The sequence below is a fragment of the Meriones unguiculatus genome, chromosome 15 (assembly GCF_030254825.1).
Source record: "Meriones unguiculatus strain TT.TT164.6M chromosome 15, Bangor_MerUng_6.1, whole genome shotgun sequence".
Taxonomy (NCBI): domain Eukaryota; kingdom Metazoa; phylum Chordata; class Mammalia; order Rodentia; family Muridae; genus Meriones; species Meriones unguiculatus.
The window spans coordinates 5,495,970-5,515,745 of record NC_083362.1 but is presented as its reverse complement, the minus strand read 5'-3'; the positions used below and the strand labels follow the sequence as shown (position 1 = coordinate 5,515,745).

The window sequence follows — 19,776 nt, the reverse complement described above, 5'->3', positions numbered from 1 at the left end:
GAAGAACACCTGATGGTGAGGAGACATCCATTATGTGGGTTTCCTGTGTGGAGTATGGAGGAGACATGCCCTCATGCCTTCTTAGGCAATGTGGACCGCCTCGTTGATTGACAGCATGAGAGGATAACAGAGGTGTAGGGGAAGCGCTTAAGAGTGAAAAGGGTGAGAAAATCAACTAAACGCCTATGGAAATGGTAAATACCGCACGGACAAGGCAGCAAAATGGAAGTGTAGTTCTGTCACCGAGGTTTCAAAAAGAACCCACTATTGAAAACACAAGTTTTTGCTGGGATTTACTGGTGACAGAACAAAGTCTCCACCTGGACATCCCAAGCTGTGCAAGGTAGTTCAGCCTTACAGCTCTGGGGCTTGGGATCTGGGCCCGCCCCATGCTGTGTCTGCACGGTGGCATTCCCAGAACACAGCAGGTATCACAGGGGAGGGGTGCCAGGCATGACCTGTGTCATCCACTAATTGTTCTGGATCTCTCTTGGACATCAGTTCCAGAGAATCATAGGGTCAGAACAAATGCCAACATTATACTTGCTTTTTTGGAAACTTGAGGGCTCTATCTATCTATCTATCTATCTATCTATCTACCTATCTATCCATTCATCCATCTATTAACCTACCTATCATCTGTCTGTCTGTCTGTCTATATATCCTTTCATTTATTGGCTGGGTCTAGCTATCCCTGGCTAGCTTGGAACTTACTCTGTTGCCTATGCTGTCCTTGAATTTGCTACGACTCTCCAACATATGATCCAAAAGTGATTGACCTCAGGCACACACTACCATGCCCCACTCTGTACTTGATTGTGCCTGTGCTCATGTACATGTGTGCTCATATGTATTCAGGTACATGTGTGTGCACCTGTGTGCACTTTCATGTGGAGCCACAGCTGGAAGTTCTGTGTCATGTTCAATCACTCTCCATGTTATTGTCTGAGTCCGGGTCTCTCCTGAACCCCGGGCTCACGGATTTGGCTGGAGAGGCTGGTCAGCAAGTCCCAGTGGTCTTCCTGTCTCCATCTCTCCAGTGTTGAGGTTACAAGTGTACACTGCTATAGTCAAGGTTTTTTCTTAATTAAAATTTTATCTTTTTATTGAAAATAGATTCTTTGCTAGGTGCTGGTGGCACACACTTTTAATTCCAGCATTTGGGAGGCAGCAGCAAGAAGATATCTGAGTTTGAGGCCAGCTTGGTCTACAGGGTGAGTTCCTGGACAGCCAGGGCTACACAGAGAAACCTGGTCTCGAAAATCTCCAAACTTGGGTCCTCATGCTTGCACAGCAAACACTACCAACGGAGCCCTTTTCCCAGCCCTTTGCCTGACACTTTTAATTTGAAAATGTATGTATGGGCTGAGGGCTATAACTCATGTTAGAGCACTTTCTATCCTAGCATGGCCCTGAAAGAAATGTACCTGTTCTATTTCAGTATTGATGAAGTTGTTTGTACTCAGCCGTGTAAGAAGCGTAGCTTTCTCACCCATGTAGTGAATAGCAGATGACCATTTCTGATGGAGATATAACTATGTTGTGTATTAGCACAAAAAAATAGAATGTTGGAATGTTGGAATGTATGGAATGTTGCCTTGTGTTCTCCTTAACAGTGAATCAAGTTTGAAATTAGAAAAGAAGCTGCTATTTCCATTCGAGAGGTCAGACAACCAATAAACACTATTCAAAGAAAAGAAAAGAAAAGAAAAAGGCCAGGATGAAACCATCATCCCTTCTTTCTCTCTCAAACCCCATTTCTTTTTCTTTCCCCTAAGGTAGAACAGGTTTGGTCTGAAACAAAACCAACTATTTGTTACTATTCTGTAACTGTGATAAAATGCCTGACAGTAGTGACTTGAGTAGGAAAGGGTTAGGTTTGGCTAACAGTTTGAGGATTCAGAGTCCAACAATGTGTGGGAAAGCATGGCGACCAGAGTGTGCTGGTCACACTGCATCCAAAGTCAGGAGAGAAAGAGGCAGAGAGCGAGGGAGAGAGGAAGAGAAGGAGAAACAGAGAGGGAGAGGGAGAGAGGGGAGGGAGAGAGGAAGGGAGAGAAAGAGGGAGAGGGAGAGGGAGGGAGAGAGGAAGAGGGAGAGGGAGGGAGAGGAAGAGAGAGAGAGAGGGAGAGGGAGAGGGAGGGAGAGAGGGAGAGGGAGGGAAAAGGAGGGAGAGGGAGGGAGAGGGAGAGGGAGAGGGAGGGAGAGAGGGGGAGAGGGAGAGAGAGGGAGAGAAAGAGAGAGAGGGAGAGAGAGGGAGAGGGAGAGAGAGGGAGAGAAAGAGAGAGAGGGAGAGGGAGGGAAAGGGAAGGAGGAAAGAATAGGGAGGGAGAGAGAGGGAGAGAGGGGGGAGAGGGAGGTGGAGAGGGAGAGGGAGAGGGAGAGGGAGAGGGAGAGGGAGAGGGAGAGGGAGAGGGAGAGGGAGAGGGAGAGGGAGAGGGAGAGGGAGAGGGAGAGGGAGACAGAAATCTGTCCCATTCTTGCTTTCTCCTTGTTATTCAGCCCTGGGCTCGAGCTCATGGAATGGCACCGCCCATATTCAGGGTGTGTCTCCCCACCTCAGTTAACCCAGTCTAGAAACCTCCTCACCAGCATGCCTGAGGTGATTCTAGCTCCTGTCAAGCTGATGATATTCATACTAAGAGTAAAATTACATAGATAAAACTGTTGGTAGTAATAGCTTTTCTGGTCTGGGATGGAACTTCTAAATCCTTGGGACATCCCGAGGAATGGGGTTTCCATGTCAGTCCTGTGGCCTCTGGGTACCACAGCTGAGTGACTGGTTATGACACCACTCAGCTGGGCCCTAGGCAGGTCCAGGACAGTAGACAATCATGGCATTGGGGGCTTTTGATGGTCAGCTCAGTCTCTGGCTTCTGTGGGATAGAAAGAAGCTGGAGACGGTCAGTACTGCAGCAAGTGTTCAGCCAATCAGGAAACTTCTATTGGATGTTTCCAATAGAAAGCTCTGCTGAGCTTTCCCTGCTGGTGTCATGAGGTAAGATGTGAAAGCAAGAGGAGGTGTGCAACTGGCCGGATCTCACCCCGTATGCCAGAAGCATGTATGTCTGCCTCCACCTGGAGCATGTACATAGCCTCACGCTACAGCCATTCTGTACATGCGAAGATTTAGATGTTCCCCAGCTCTCTAGTGCATCACTGATCTGGTCATGTGTTGTTTTGTTTTTCTTCATCTATAAAAACTGTAAGCAGAACCTCAGCCCTGTGGAGAGACTGCAGCTGAGGGTGTAGGGGAAACCCCAGCTGTCAGCTTGGTAGGTGGTGTTGGAGGCCCCTAGCTCCCAGCTGCTGCCTGAAGCATGGAGTTGTTTTAGAGTCTGTGCCCCTGGCTTGTGAGGTCTGCGCTAATTCCAATTAATTAGTGTCTGAATTCCATTGCAAAGATGATCCTGATAACAGAAGTTGGTCTGACACAACAAACATGAACTTGAAAAGTGGCAGGGGTGGCCAGCATGCTCCAGGTCATTGTGGGGACACAGAATGGCTCCCTGAAGGCAGAATATGCACATAGACCAAACCTCAGAGGCAGTGTTTGCCCCAGGCCTGCCGCATATGCACATAATAAAACCCTATGAACTCACATGTGGCATTTTCTTTCTTATATGTAGTGTGTGTGTGTGTGTGTGTGTGTGTGTGTGTGTGTGTGTGTGTGTGTATGTGAACATGCTTGCATGTATTTGGTTGTTCTTTCATGTTTGTGTGCATGTGGACGCCAGAGGTCAATTTAAGCCACTCTCCTTAGTCACTCTCTGCCTTGAGACAGGGTTTTCCACTGAACCTGGAGCTCACAGATTCAGTTAGGCTGGTTGACCAGTGAGCAGTCCTGTCCCTGCCTCCCCAGTGCTTAGATCATAGGCAGTTGCCACTGGCGATGGCTTTTTCCATAGGTGCTGCAGACCCGAGCTCAGGTCGTCATGCTTATGCTGTGAGTATTCTTCCTCCTGAGACTTCCTCAGCACCAGGCTTTCCCTATAACTGGCTGATGGCTATCTGGGGATGGTGAGACTTCAGAAAACCCTCGAGCAACATGTCAGCACTAGAAAAGTGAGGCTTTTGTATACTCTGAATCTGTCTCAGAAAACGTTATCCGTCAGGAGCAGGCTATACCCGAGCCAGAGGAGGTGGACAAATGTGCTTTGAGAGGTTCTCAATGTATACCTGTATACATTGAGTACCTGTATAATGTGAGTACATGACTTCTCCAAGGTATGGTGGAGGGGAAGCTTTTTGTTGTAAACATGAGAGAGATGCAGCCATGGGCATATGGAAGAGTCCAGAGCAGGGGGAGACAGTAGAGGACTAAAACACGGCCAGTAGAAAGAGCTGGTGTGTGGAAGGTGGAGGGGTGAGAGAAGAGAAGGAAATGCGGGCAAAGGAGACTAGGAGAGAGGGCAAGAGAGGGGGGCAAGAGGGACAAGAAGAACAAGAGAGTCAAAAGGGTTTAGAGAGTACTTGGCCTAAATGGCAGGGTTATATAGGTAGGTATCAGAAGCTGGGGGAAGGGAAGACCATGAGTTGGGGAAGTTTAGGCAGGGGATGGGGTGAGAAGAGCTGAGTGGAGCCCTGGGACTGAGTGAGCCTGGAGGCCAGCATGTGTTTTGCTATTCTAATAGGCACCACAGCTGGTCATTTGTCCTGAGTTTCTTTTGGGGCTGACAACGGTGACAAACCAAAGATACAGCAGATGATGGAAATGGAAGCCAGTTCAGAGTCACCTTGCAATGGAAATGGGACGTGGAAATTGCCACCAAGTCAATCACAGCACAGCATTATCAGAAATTAACAACAGTCATCGTAACTGGAGCTTGGACAGGGTAGGGAAGGCAGGAAGGGCCGTGTGCAGGAAGGAGGAGCAGTTCTGAACAATTGGTAAAATTGTGGCCAGGGAAGAATTGCTTCTGAGAAAGAGGACCAGGTCAGTCTTTCTCCATCAAAAGAGCTTTGCCCCTTTGATGCACAAATCATGACTTGGTCAAACCCATCTTCTTCCACTTTGCTCTGAGGAGGAAGACGCAGGGCCTGATAACTTTGGGGGATGGTGTTAAATTGTTCACGCGCTGTATTAAGTCTTTGTCAGAAGCAGTTTTATTGAAAGAAACCTCTCCTGCTGCCTCAGGGTCTGAGTTCTCCAGTCAGCTCAGTAAATTAGATTTTCTCTGTACTTCAGGCTTCTAAGAACTAGTTGCCAGTTGCAGGAGGAACCAGGTGATGCTAATTGGGTCTTTAAATGATTGAACAATTAATCAATCTATAACGCCTTAGGAAACTGTTTTTTTTCTGGTGTGTTCAATAGAGCAAGATGCTTTGGGAGGCATGGGTCAACCCAGGACTGAGTTCCTGTCACTACAGCACCAGTACACTAGAAGGAAAGAGGGTTAAAATTCAAGGGGACAATGTTTTGTTTGTTTGTTTGTTTGTTTTTGAGACAGGGTCTCAGCTAGCCCAGACTGGCTTTTAACTTGCTATGTGGCCAAGGATAATTTTGAACTTTCTTCTGTGTCTGTGTCTGTGTGTATATGCATGCTTGCACATTTGTGGGCAGATGTGTGCACATGGAGGCCTGGGGTTGACCCCAGCTCTCTTCCCTGATTCCACTGCACTTTATTCCTTGAGGCAGGACCTCTCATTTGAATTGGGAGCACACTGATTTAGCTAGTCTCGCTTTCTGGTTTGTTCCAGGCATTTCCTACCTCTTTCTCCAGGGTACTAAAACTACATGGAGGCCCCCATGTCCAGCCAGCCTTTGTGGGAGCACAGCACTTCATTCACTGGCTCATCCCTCTATACACCCCCTTTGAGACGGTCTCATTATCCCAGGTTGGCCTCGAACTCACTGGGTGAGTCACTGAGAACTTCTAATCCTCTTGCCTCTTCCCCCATCCCCAAATGCTTGGATTACAGACACATACCACCACATCCAGTTTTATTCTGTGCTGGGAACTGAACCCAGGGCTCTGTGCATGACAGGCAGGCACTGTACCTACTGAGCTACAGACCCAGCCCAACCTTGGACTTCGAATCCTGCTGTTTCAACCTCCCTCGTGCTGGTGATACACAAGTGTGTATCAGGAAGCCTGGTTTTATCCCATGCTGGGGGTTGAACTCATGGCCTCATGTATTCTAGGCAAGCACTGGACTGGGCTACAACTCTAGCCTTCAAGGTGGCAGTGTTTGCTGATGAAGAGCCCTGCTGCCAATGTATAGGATATGTCACAGAACCATTTGGAATGCTAAACAGAGAATCAGGTCAGATCTTACATACATTGCTTGTCCCAGACAATACAGAACACGCCCTCCTGTTTTAACTTGGTAAGTGAGGTGCGGCTTAGACATTTATCGGGCTCCTACCATACACCTGGCTGGAGCAGGCACTTGGAGCTCAGTGGCAGGAGTCATCTCTAGCATGTCACATGGGCATGAGGACCTGGTCAAAAGTAACACAGAGCCTCAGGGATGGAAGCGCCCAGCTTCACGGCAAAAAGACACAAAATGCAAGAGGCGCTATTGCTCTCTTTGAGATGGAGAGAAAGAAACATGCGCTTTGAGTTCCTGAGAGGCCCTTTTCTCCTGGGCTCAATACAGGACTTGGAGACGCACTGGCTGGCTCCATTCCATAGCAGGCCTGTGAGGTTAGAGCCTCCATTCCAGCCTGTAAGCTAAGGCAACAGAGGAAGAGGAACCAGGCAGCCTGCTCCAAGTCCCACAGGAAGGGGGGAAAGGTCAGCCTAGCTCCTGGGGCTCTCTTGCAGTCAGCAGCCTTGACACCAGTGTGGTGGGCATGAGGCATCACTCGGCCAGTGTCTCCCAGAGACAAGGCTCCATGCTGAAAAGACCAACCGTGGAGCAAGTGGGAATGGGTCATCCCACTGGACGTTCTGTTTTTGAAAAGTCCACCTCAAATGCTCAATATATAAATATAATCTGTATGTGTGTGTGTGTGCATGCATGTACATGCATGTTTGTGTATGTGTGTGCCCATATGTGTGTGAAGGTGTGTGTGTGTGCATGCATTTGATGTGTGCCTGTGTGTATGTATGTGTACATTCATGTATATGAAGGGCAGGGGTCAAACTTAGGCATTGTACTTCAGGAGCTGTTGACATTTTTACTTGTGGATTTGTGAGATGGGGTCTTTCTCTGGCCTGAAGCTCACCAATCACCCTAGGCTGGCTGGGCAGTGGGCTCCAGGGACCCTGCTGAATCTGCCTCCCTGGCACTGTGACTCCAAGCATGCATGACCATGCCCGTTCTTGTTGTCATTTTGTTTTTCTTTAATGTGGGTTCTAGGAATCAAACTCTGGCCCTTGCACTTGGAAGGTGAGGAATTTACCAACTGAGCCACCTCCCAGCCCCAATTCCTGTACTTAGCAAAGTGGCTTTTAATTGGAGTGGAGAGAAAGGGGGTCTTGGGCTTTGGAAAGGACATTGTTTGGCCCTAAGTACCTCTCAGTCCCTTCGGCACAGTCACTTTTTCTTCCTTTTTCATTCATTTGCTATCTGAGCGATCATGGAAATGTGACAGACCTGGACAGGAAAGCTCTCGGAGAAGCACATGATGCCCTGTATTTCTTAATCGTTGCTATTATCGCCACTGTAACCATGGCCAGTGTTGCAGGGTCCCCAGATCTTTGCACGTGTGTGTGTGTGTGTGTGTGTGTGTGTGTGTGTGTGTGTGAACATGTATGCATGTGGAGACCAGAGAACAGCTTGTATAGAGCAGACTCGTTGCTTCCACCTTTTTGTTAGATGTGGGGACTAAGCTCTGGTCACGAGGCTTGTCTGGCAGGTACCTTTGGCCCCCGAGTCATCTCACTGCCTACTATCATCTCATTTTCGGAGACAGGGTCTCTTCCTGGATCTGGAGCTTCACAACTCAGCTAGGCTGGCCGGCCAGCAAGCTCTAGGGATGGTCTGTCTCTGCCTCACCAGCCCTGGGATGGCAGGCACTAGCTGGCTAGCAAGCTCTAGGACAGGTCTGTCTCTGCCTCGCCAGCTCTGGGATGGCAGGCACTAGCCAGCCAGCAAGCTCTAGGACAGGTCTGTCTCTGCCTCGCCAGCCCTGGGATGGCAGGCACTAGCCAGCCAGCAAGCTCTAGGACGGGTCTGTCTCTGCCTCGCCAGCCCTGGGATGGCAGGCACTAGCCAGCCAGCAAGCTCTAGGACGGGTCTGTCTCTGCCTCGCCAGCCCTGGGATGGCAGGCACTAGCTGGCCAGCAAGCTCTAGGATGTGCCCAGTGTTTCATAAGGGCATTGAGCATTCATATAAGGTCCTTGTACCTGCCTGGCGGGCATCTCCCCATCTGAACTATCTCCCCAGCCCCAGGAGCTCTCCAGATCTAACCGTGTACTGCTCTCCCCACTCATCCCGACCTGGAAGAGTACGGTGTTTATTACAACAGCAACTCCCAGGGGCCTACAGCCTTCTGAATCAGTTCCACAGCCCGTGGCACCCAAATTGGTTTGAATCACAAATCTGCAAATATTTCTATCTTTAGTGATGAGGTGTTTCACCATTGCAGAAAGCCTATTATTTTATATATACAGCAACATTTGCTGAAAAATGTATTTTACTTAGAGGAAATCAAATAAGTAAATAGTGGGGAAGATATGTAAATCAGCGGAACATAAAAAAGGCGCAGAATAAAAAGGACATGCCGCACTGGAAGTATGAGATTGGGCTGGTGCTGACGGGGTCTTTATGAACTGCTAACACTTATTTATTTGATACCTGGGCTGGATGATCTAAGAGTTCTCAAAGGTAGTTTTTAAAAAAATGTGAATAGCATGGAGAATTATGCGATTTCACTGGCTGAGTTCGCCAACATCATCAAAATGATTTTTAAAAAATTCCTGAGCTGAGGGGGGCAACAGAGCTGGGCTTTTGATAGACAGTGGTGCCTATATGTTCATTCCTCAGACACGTCTTGATGGCCCGAAACACATACTCATCAATGTACTCCTACCTGCCTCCAGCCAACAAGCAGTCAGTGTGCATTTATTGAGCACTTGTTGTATGCCAGGCACCCGGGATGCAAACATTCACTGCCGAGGGACTTCTGGGAGGAAGGGGCTTGAGAGGGTAGCCTCGCTTCTCCCAGCGTGTCTGATGCTCTGAGGAGGGTGGGCCAGCATGAAACTGGGAGGTGCCTGTGACTGAACAGCAGGAAACTGTCCTGGGGTGGAATGCTAAAGCATATAGAAGCAGGAGCCCTGGGGTGACACCAGCAGAAGACCCTAGCCACACCATGGAAGCAGCAGGGGGCTGAGGACAGGGCAGGGCAGAGAGAGCTCGGGGGTCTGATGGCCTCAGTGCCGATGGGAGAAGACCCTGGCTGCTCAACGCCACGTGGGGCCCACAGGTGCTCTGAAGGTCTACACTGGGCTCCAGGGTCATCATGACTTTACTCCCCAGGGATGACCATCATCTAAGGAGAATCAGAGTCACCGTGGAAAGGGGCAGATCGCAGGAGGAATGGGATGAACAGTTTCAGTTCCTGGACTGGGTGCTACACATCATTAACTCTCTGTCTCTCTGACTCTGTGTGTGTGTGTGTGTACAGGTGTGCATGTAGAAGTTAGGGGTTTCATTAGGTATCTTCCTCAGTCACTCTCTCTCTCATTATTTGAGACTGCATCTATTACTTAACTGTGCTAACTGGTTCTGATACACTGCCTGGCCAGTGGGCCCCAGTGACCCACCTGTCGTGCCTCCCTAGCTCTGGGATTATAAGTGGACATTATGCCTAGCTTTAATATTGTTGCTACATATCCAAACTCAGTGTGTGCATGCATACATGCATACACGCATGGCAAATGCATGTACTACCCATGGAGCCACAGCCCAGCCCCTTCATTAAACTTTTTGTTTTTATCTTTTATGCAGGTGTGTATGCCTTATGTTTGTGGGTGCTGGAGGAGGTCAGAATAGGGTGTCAGATCCCCTGGAGCTAGACTTACAGGCTGTCATGAGCTACCCAATGTGGGTGCTGAGATCTGAACTCTGCAAAAGCAGCAACTGCTTTTAGCTGCTGAGCCATCTCTCCAGCACACTCATTGACCTTCTAAACTCCTCTGAGTGGGAGAGCTGGCACCTGCTCATTCCTGAGTCCAGCAGACACACACAGAAGGCCTAGTATGGCTCTCTGCAGGCACTCTCTTCATCCTTAATCCCTTCAGCAGATGCTGGGGACTCAAAGATAAATGAGACTCCAGGTTGGATGCAAAGTGATGCTATTTTTAGGGGATGCTTTCTGTGTTCTAGGGCAGACCTGCAAGAGAAACCACTCATGGTTGCCTTCTGATGGCACAGTATGCGCTGCCATGGCAGGGACGGGTGTGTACATGGGCATCAGGCCCTGGCTCCTGCCCTGGCAACAGTGAGGCTTCGATGCTTTCTTTGCAGGTTACATTTTGTGCCTGTGTGCTCAGGGACCTTCTGGGAGGGCATGTTTTATACAGAAAATACACATTGAAAAAGGGGGGCATTGCCAGCAGGGGGGCATTTCAGCTAGCTTCCTGCTCTGTGAGCAGAGAGGAGCACAGAGAGGAGAGAGAGAGGGCTGCTGGCCCCCACCTGAGCCCAGGACCCACGGGGAGCTCTAGATTGGAAGCTGGTTGCTGTCTTAAAGACTGTAAAGGACTTCATGGTGTCATCTGGGCTGACTTAACTTGGAGGTCTAGTTGGCAGCTTGGCTCTGGGTTTCTGGATAGGATGACGTGAGGTTTTCACCACTCAGAAACTCTGTTGGGCAATCACGTGGAACTCATAGCTACGTAACAGCAATGAGGTAAACACTCTTAATGATTGGGCGCGTATGCAGGAAATGTGAAGTATTCATGGGGACCATGAATTCATCTATGTAAGAATGTAACATTTTGAAGCCACATACAGAATGGGACAGAGGAGGGGGTGAAGGAGGAGGAATAAAAAGAAAAAAAGAGAGACGGGACTAAGGTGATAAAGCTCAGTTGGTAAAGGGCCCGCCTTGCAAGCATGAAGACATGAGTTTGACCCCTAGGACCTGAACAGAAATGTTGCATGTGCTTGTAGCTGTATCACAGAAGAGTTGGAGGCAGGTAGATTTCTGGGGTTCCCTAGCCAGCCAGACTAACCATCTCAGAAAGTTTCCGGATAAAAGTGAGAGACCCTGTGTCAAACAAACAGGAGTTGCATAGCTCCCGAAAAATGGCATCTGAGGTTGACCTCTGACCTTCACACCTAGCATCTCTATCCTTAACATAGGTACATGCATCTCTCCAAATGTGCATGCACACACGTGCACACATACACACACACACGTGGGTGGGAAAGAAGGGGGAAAAAGGCCTTTCAACATACACAGCTGAATGGCAGGCTGTGCCGGCCTCAGGTTGATGGCTTGGGACAGTATGTGGGCATGCAGGGGTTATGATGGCCGTGCAGAGACCTAGATAGGCTCAGTACTCACATCACTTCCAGCCGTGCCGTTCGGGAGTCATTTCCTCCCTCAGAGACAATCTCGCAGGTGTAGTCCCCGATGTCCCCTGACCACGTCTGGCTAATGAGAAGGGACCCATCCTTCTCCACCACGACCCTGGAGCTGCTGGATGGTGTGATGACCACATTGTCCTTTTTCCAAACGTAGCTGTGGGCCAAGCAGAGGGCTGGTCACAAACCCCCCACGGGAGTGGGATCCCCGCCATTCCCTCATAATGAGGTGCAAGCAGCTGGCGCGTTGGGGAACAGTAAAAATTACCGAGTTATACTTCTGAGAAGTATGAACTTGGGAATGGGGAGATGGCTCAGTGGTTAAGTGTGTCCTGCCCTTCCAGATGCCCCAAGTTTGGTTCCCAGAACCCACAGATCAGATGGCTCACAACCACCTAGAACTCCAGGGATGGGGATCTGACACCTCTCTCTCTCTCTCTCTCTCTCTCTCTCTCTCTCTCTCTCTCTCTCTCACACACACACACACACACGCATACACACACATGAATAAAAATAAATCTTTTTAAAAGGCGAGCTATATGGTATGGTGGGGAGCAGGCAGATGTCTGGGTCACCATAAAAGCTCACGGAAGCTTCGGTGACTGAAGCAGGACAGTGATGGCTGGAGGGGTGGTTTAGTTGGTAGGAGCTTGCCGTTCATTCAGAAAGACCCGATGGCAATTCCCAGAATCCGCATTAGAGGCTGGGGGTGCTGGCACACACCAGTCGTCTCAGCACTAGGGAAGCAGCCAGGTAGATCCCAGGGGTCACTGTTCCCCCATGTTGGCCTAACCGATCAGCTCAGGTTAGAGACCCTGTCTCAAAACAAGGTGGAGATCTGGGCAATGGCTCAGTGTGTGAAGTGCTTTCTGTACAGTCACTGAGACTGGGGTCCGGCTCTCCAGGACCCACAAGGAAGCTGAGTGGCCATGGTGGCCCAGCTGTAACCCAGGCACTCAGAGGAAGAGAAGGGATCCCCACAACAAGCTGCCCCTCCGCTGGCTGAATTTGGGTTTGGAGGAGACCTCGCCTCTCTCAATGAAGTGGGGATCCACCAGCAGCATATACCTCTGGCCCCACATGTCTGTGCACACCATTGTACACAAAACACACACAACCTGCATACAAGTGCACTACAGATACACCGCCCCCAACACACAGGTCCTACGGACACAATCCCCAAATAGGACAATGAAGACAACTGTGAAACTGAGCGCGTGTCTGCGAGACAGGGACTCTGTGAGTCCTGTCACCTATGGAACTGAAGCCACCCAGCTCTCCTGCCTCAGGAATGCTTGCTTAAGAGCCCCAGAGAGGCACCCCCCCTCCCCACAGAGCAAAGCTCACTGCATCTCAGAACCCGACTGCTAAAGGCCCACTACCCTGGCAGGCAGGCAGGCTCTGACGCCACCTTCCTTCCTCATTTAATCTTTATGGCCATTTTGGCACATTTTCCTTTTCCAATATAGACTCAATTAAGAGCCTGTCCAGCCCTAAATGTCCCTGGGCAGGGCCCCTACTTATGGCTGGGTGAGATGGAAGTGCTGGCTTTTCTTTATTAGAATAATATGATCACATTTTGAAAATGTACTGGCCCCTTCTGCCCTGCATATTCACAGCACAGACCTTTGTGAACTGGTCACAGGAGGTCACTCTCCAGCACAAGAATCCACTTGAAGAGAAAGGACAGATTGCCCTGTATAGCGGGGTGGGGGTGGGGATGGCCCTCCAAAGCGGGGACAGCCTACGTCCTTCACAGCAAGGGTGTCTCCTCCAATAACCATGTTGGTGCTGCCGAGGGACCATCCCAGGGGCTGCTGCTGAGCTCTTGGAAGTTTTTTGTTGCTGTTGTGTTTTTTTTTTTTGTTTTTCATACCCTGTCACTTTTACAATAATTCTTATCTAGGTGTGAAAGAGATCTCTGGGTAGGCCTCCCCGGCTCTCCTCAGTTAACCCTTCACTTGCTGCTTCCTTTGGTTTTTGCATTTGCTGTTCTTGGAATTAGCACACACTTGCATCCCAGCCCTGGAGACTCTGGAGGGTCAGGGGCGACGTGGAAATGGATGGTTTGCCAAACACCTCCACTGAAGAGGGAGGGAAGGGTCAAGACTCTGAAGCCAGTTCTCAGAGTGTGCTTCAAGAGCCATCCCCTCTGCTCAGAGTGAGTTTCATCCTTTGGTGAAGTGCGGCCTTTCAGAACTAGGGCAGGATGACAATGCCCTTGCTGTGTTTCTCTCCATCTCTGCCTTCCTGCTTCATTTGCTTTCAGGGTTGAGTCTGAAAAGTCACATCTATTCTGCCCTTTGAGGTAAAGCTCATGGCTGAGGGACACCTGTCTGCAGCTGGGCTCTTACCCGAAGTGACCCGTTTTTGGAGTTTTAGTTTTGAGAGAGGGTCTCACTGTGTAGCCCTTGATGTCCTGGAACTTGCTATGTAGACAATGCTGGCTTCCAGGTCACAGAGATGCCCCTGCCTCTGCCTCCTCAGTGCTGGGATTAAAGGTGTGTGCCACCATGCCCAGCTTTGTACTTGTTTTGAGACAGGGTTTCCTGTAACCAAGGCTAGCCTTGAATCACGTGTCTGAGGACAACATTCAATATCTGACCCTCCGGTTTTCGCCTCTGGAGTGCGGGGATTAGAGGCATGTACCACCATGCCCAGTGTATGCAGTGTCCGGAGTGGAATCCAGGGCCTCATGCATGCCAGGCAAGCACTCTATGACTGAGCCACACGCCAGCCCAAGTATCACAATTATCATCATCAACTTCCAATCTACATAGTGTCCCACTTGGCACTGGGGAATCTCCAAGCTGCCTGGCTCCCTCCTCGCGCCCCCCTCCCCCCGTTTCCCCTTTACTGCTTTGGACACCCGCACGCCTTCCTTCTGCCTGCTATATATGAAAACCATCCTTGCAGGATAGAAAACCCCTCCTGAGCATTGCAGAGCTCCCATGTCAACACCACTGAAATCCTATTCCATCCCTCTGGATTTTTGTCTCATTAAGTATCAGTCCCTGACAAGTGCGTTTTACAGACAGTGTATTAACCTTGGCAGGGAAATCACAAAAAGCGGTATTGAAGCCGTGGAGTGGAGCATAGCCCACTGTAAATAATACATAAGGCTGGAATGGAAGACGGATCCCTGTGATTAATGATGGAGCCTGCCACTGGGAGATGCCATCATCAGGGATCTGCTGCTAAAATAGACCCTCCCAAGCTCTCCCTTCTCTTCTCAACTTTCCCTCCATTAACCCAGAGGCTCTTAACAAGTCCTAAAGAATGAGAACAGGGTAAGCGACCGGAGAGAGGTCCGAGGGTCATGGGTGGCTCCGCAGCACAGCGTGGCTGTCGTCCCCTTAATCACGACGCGGTCCTCTGGGGGGTGAACGATGGATGTTCGATCTGAAACAACATAAGTCACAGCCCAATGAAATCACCAGCTTCGACCAGTGCCCCCGGGGATGATGAACTGGTCATCTGACATCAAAGCCTCCGAATTCTCTCTCATCTTGGCAAAAAGGGGTGTAAATGGACGCGCTCAGTGATGCTCAGGGAATGGCAAACAAGCCTTTCCGTGCGGCAGCAAAGCCAGCCAACCACACACTCCTAAGTCACCCCAGGCCTCCAAACTCCCCAGGAGACAGACAGACCTTGTGCAGTCCTGTGCTGCAGGTTAAGGTCTGGACTCTCTGGAGTGTCTCCCTGTGTGTTTTGGGGCTGTGTGAGGGTCAGAGGCCAATCTCAGGGGGTTGCTCCTCTGAAACTATCTACCTCGTGTTTATGACGGGCTCTCGCACTGGCCTGGAACTCACTGGTTACTGGCCAGCAAGCTCCAGCATCTGCCTGCCTCACACTCCCCATCACAGACAAGCTTGGGCCAGCGCTCCCAACAATTCTGTGTGGGTTCTGAGGACCAACCTCAGGTCTTCTAGCTTGTGGGTTAAGCACTTCACCGTCTGAGTAGTCCTTGCAGCCTAAAACCTGGATTCTTAAACTAGTGGGGATGGAGGCCTGTCCTTCCACGTACTAGGGAGGATGAGACAGGAGCATCACATTCAAGGCCAGTTTGGGCTGCTATGGAGTGAGCTTATGGCCTGCAAATTACAGGATAAGTTTAAGAGTAGTCTAGGATTATGAGACTCCATTTCAAAAGAAAGGGTTTAAAAAAGGGGCTGGGGATAGCTCAGTGGTGGAAGTCATAGGTTTAATCCTTGGTGTTGTAAATGAATGCATAAGTAAATAAACAGTATGCAAATAAAATCTATATTATTTGCTAGGATAATTTGGTCTTAAAACTTCTCTAGTGTCCACGCAGCAGCCTGTGACTTTGGAAGATGACTACATTTGTACCGACTGAGTTAATAAAAGTGTAAACCTGGGGTGGCTGCCATCACTCCTGATTCTGGAGAGTGAACGTGGTTGCCCATCCCCACGGTGATATTACAAACAGCTAGGCTGAGAAGGCGGGGCAAGTCTAGGGCACTGAGCTGACTTACTGCCACTTAGCTTAGCATGGCCCTAACCCTGGTCCTCAACAGATCTACGGAACTTGCTGGAGTGTGATCTATAGAGAGTCAGACCTTATTTTTTTTTCCTTTTCCACAAGCTTGTAAATGTGAGGCTAATGTTTTCTCAGGCATGAGACCTGGTTGACTCCGACCTCCAAACAGAATGAAACCTCTTTTTTAGTACTCTGCCAGTACTGTAGGAATTTAAATGCAGTTTTAAAAAACTCGATGTTTTGAGACTACTGAATAAATTTTTTTAAAGGGTTGGTTGAGGCTGAAGAGATGGCTCGGTGGTTAAGCGTGCATTCTGCTCTGGCAGAGGACTGAGTTCAATTCCCAGAACCCATGTGAGTGGTCTGAAATTCCAGCTTCAGAGAGTCAAAGGCCCTCTTTTGGCTTATCTGCCACCCTGACATAACTATAATTAAAACAATCAACAACAACAAAAAAGAATCTTAAAAATTCCACTAAAAAGATCATTTATCAAAATGTACAGTGACGGCATGGGAGAAAATGCCAAATATGAGCAGAAGTTGTGTGTGTGTGACTGTGTGCACATGTATGTGTTTGTGTGCATGCGGAGGTCAGAGGTCAATGCTGGGTGTCTTTTCACTGTACTTGAAGCACAGATGAGACGGGCTGTCTTGTGAGCCCCAGGCATCCTCCTGCTTCTGTTTCCATAGCACTGGGGTTACAAGTATATGCCTGATTTTATGTGGGTGCTGGGGATCAAACTCATGACCTCATGATTTCAGGTCAAGTATCTTATTGACAGAGAAATCTCTTTAGTCTCCAACTTACTTTCTTTAGGCTATCAATGGATTGATTCAATTTTCTTATAAAATTAATCAAAACATTACTTTAGCTATTCCAGCCAGCTGGATATAATAAGTCTACGGATTTTAGAAAGTCGATTTGTTACTGCTCTTGAAATAGCCCCACTGAATCTCTGGATACGCCTCCTAATTATTCTTTCAGAAACAGAACAGTTAATTACTCAACCGATTTCTATAAACTGGTTGTGAAGATAACCATTTCTTTGGATTAAGTGGGAAAACCTGAGGGCTATTGACATCCTGGGACTCGGACAGCCCTGTGGTGAGAGCAGGGTTCATAGTAAGCTCTCAGAGAACGCCCTTACTCCACACGGTGAGTGAGGCTGTGGCGTTCACAGAGGCCTCGGTGTTGGCTGCGTAGCAGGTGTAGTTGCCAGCATCCTGGGTGAAGACGGGGGCTATCCTCAGCCCCCCGGATTCCAGCAGCATGAACCGAGGAATCCGGACAGAGCCACTGGCCAGGATGTGGTTCCCTGAAAGCGGAAGAGGAAAGAGGAACATTAGAGGCCCAGCAGCTCGTCGGGAAGGAGAGGGATGGCAGCAGCTGGCAAGACCTTCCTCCAATCACAGGGAGCATCCTGAGCGCAAAACGGCTGCCATGATTCCCTCGCATCACTGAGGATGGCGAGCATGGTAGTTGCCCGGCACTGTGAGAGTCTTTAGACAGGTTCTGAGCTGTGTACGGAATACTGGCCTTCAGGCGACTGCTTTCATGCTCACTTCACAGCCAGGGCTTAACATCCAGGAGCCCCTGTGCACAGAAGACGCTTGCCGAGGGCTTACGTAGAGGGCAGCCATATTTATGTGGCTATTACTATCCTTTAATTCCCACTGACTTTGCTAATTAAAAAAACCTGTACGTGTGTAAGGCGGTGGCTCTCAACTTTTCTAAAGCTGTGACCCTTTCATTCAGTGGGCCATGTTGTAGTGGCCCTCGACCATAAAGTTATTTTCATTGCTACTTCATAACCGTAATTTTGCTACTGTTATGAATTATAACTCAAATACCTGTGTTTTCTGATGGCCATGAGCGACCCCTATGAAAAGACCATTTGATCCCCAAAGGGGTCATGACCCACAGGTTGGGAAACACTGGTGTTTGGGGTGCATGTGTATGTTTGTGTGTGCAGATGCCCATGTGTGTATGTACAGGTTCACCTGTAAATGGTGTGCATGTATGTAAAGGCTGTCCTTTTTTTCGAGACAGGGTTTATGGCTAGGAACTGGGGTTTCTTAACTTGGTTAGACTGTCTGGCCAACAAGCCCCCAGGATTTCCTGTCTCTGCCTCCCCCGTGCCAGGATGACACATACACGGCTTTTTACACGGGTACCAGGGACTGAACTCGAGTCTTCGTGCTGACATCGCAGACACTTTCCTGACTGAACTGTTCCCCCAATTCCCACGTTTCCCAGACTCCTGGGGTCCCGTCTCATTCACGCGGTACCCTTGCATCTGCTTCCTGGCACGGGTGTCCCATAAATGTTACTGGGTCTTCACTGAGCAACTGAGTGGGAAGGAAAGGCAACACAGCCAATGTCCCAGTGTCTTCCACACCAGCGACATCGCTCAGAGACACCTGCCTTTCTTCCACGTGATGGCGGGTTTGGGAGCCCCGGACACCTCACACCTCAGGACAGCCGTCATCCCGTCAGTAACTGTGGTGTCCACTGGACGCTGGGTGAAGGCAGGAGCAATATCTGTGGGGAGGAGTTGACAATGAGCTGTGGCACCGCCTCTGGGAAGCCGGCTGGAGGCTGCACTGATCTTGCAGGACCAATCAGAAGGAAGGATGCCATGTCAAAACCAGCAGTCCTTCTGGAGCGGCTTTGTGCTATGGGTCTCCCAGGAGTCACGGGGCCCTGCTTGCTGTCTAAAGGGAAGTGGATGCCCCGTGTGGCCTTCAGGGGCCCAGGAAGCCTGTTTATCGACAGAAACCAACTAGCTTCATCGTTTAGGTGACAGACCCTGTCAACTATAGAATGACGTGTCCGCACTTCAGGGGCACCCTGAATGCCGAAATACATGTTTAAGAACTCCTGTCCCATGCCGTGGCTTCTTTTTGCTCTCGGGGACAGGTATGCAGTGTGAGGGCCTCCCAACCCCAAGTAAGAGGAACATGACAGGGGTGTGCTGGAATACAATGCAGCCAATGCCCCAGTCTTTTCAGACCAGCCACACTGCTGCAGTGCCACCTGCCTGTTTTCCACATGATGGGAGGGTTTGGGGGGTGGGGATCCGGGTACCTCGCATGCACTCCCGCACGGGCTATGCATTCTGTGCCAGGTAGCTGTGACATAGATCATGCCCTCCAAAGACTACAGCATCTATTTCCAGACCCTTCAAAGAAAACAAACAAGCCCAAACTACCCATTCAGTCTCTGCCTCAGAAAACCCTGGCCACAGCGGCAAGATAGGTTTTAAATCATTCTAACGGATGCAGGCTCAGTTTCTGGCTTAAACACCCAATGTTATATTCCCACTGCTCGGAGAAAGGTTGGTGCCCTGTACTCTGCCATGGAGGGCAAATGTGACTCCTGGCCAGGGTCAAGGACAGTGAGCTCCGGTTTACCAAACCACACACACACAGTTTAGGAACCTGGCCACTTCTCCACACAGCACAGGGAACCACCAGCCCCATGCACCCGCGGCCACACTCCTTAGTGGCGTGCACACCTGTGATATCAGCGCTTTGCCTCTGAAAGGGCAAACCTGAAAGGTGCAATTCCATAACCACTAAATTCCATTTCATTTCAGAAGAACAATGTTACGGCTGCGGGAGATTAGAAAGAAAACCCGCAGATACTGAGAGAACCTGCACTTTTATTTTATTTTTCAAAGACAGGGTGCCAAGGTATTTCTGCTAATGGGATAATAAAAGAAACCCACAAAAGAACTATAATTGTTCAATAAAACTAAAGTAGAGAATGAATACTTTTTAAATG

General features: G+C 49.5%; 1 protein-coding gene across 1 annotated transcript in view; it reads right to left on the bottom strand.

Annotated features, from left to right (window-relative positions):
* Positions 1-19,776, bottom strand: part of Sdk1 (sidekick cell adhesion molecule 1) — an 898,365-nt gene that overhangs the window by 211,787 nt on the left and 666,802 nt on the right. Inside the window, exons 10-13 of the mRNA XM_060368045.1 lie at positions 18,415-18,531; positions 17,138-17,305; positions 14,788-14,890; positions 11,469-11,645 (exon numbers count right to left, since the gene is read on the bottom strand). Of these exons, the coding sequence (XP_060224028.1) occupies positions 11,469-11,645; positions 14,788-14,890; positions 17,138-17,305; positions 18,415-18,531 (565 nt within the window). The remainder of the gene's footprint in view (positions 1-11,468; positions 11,646-14,787; positions 14,891-17,137; positions 17,306-18,414; positions 18,532-19,776) is intronic.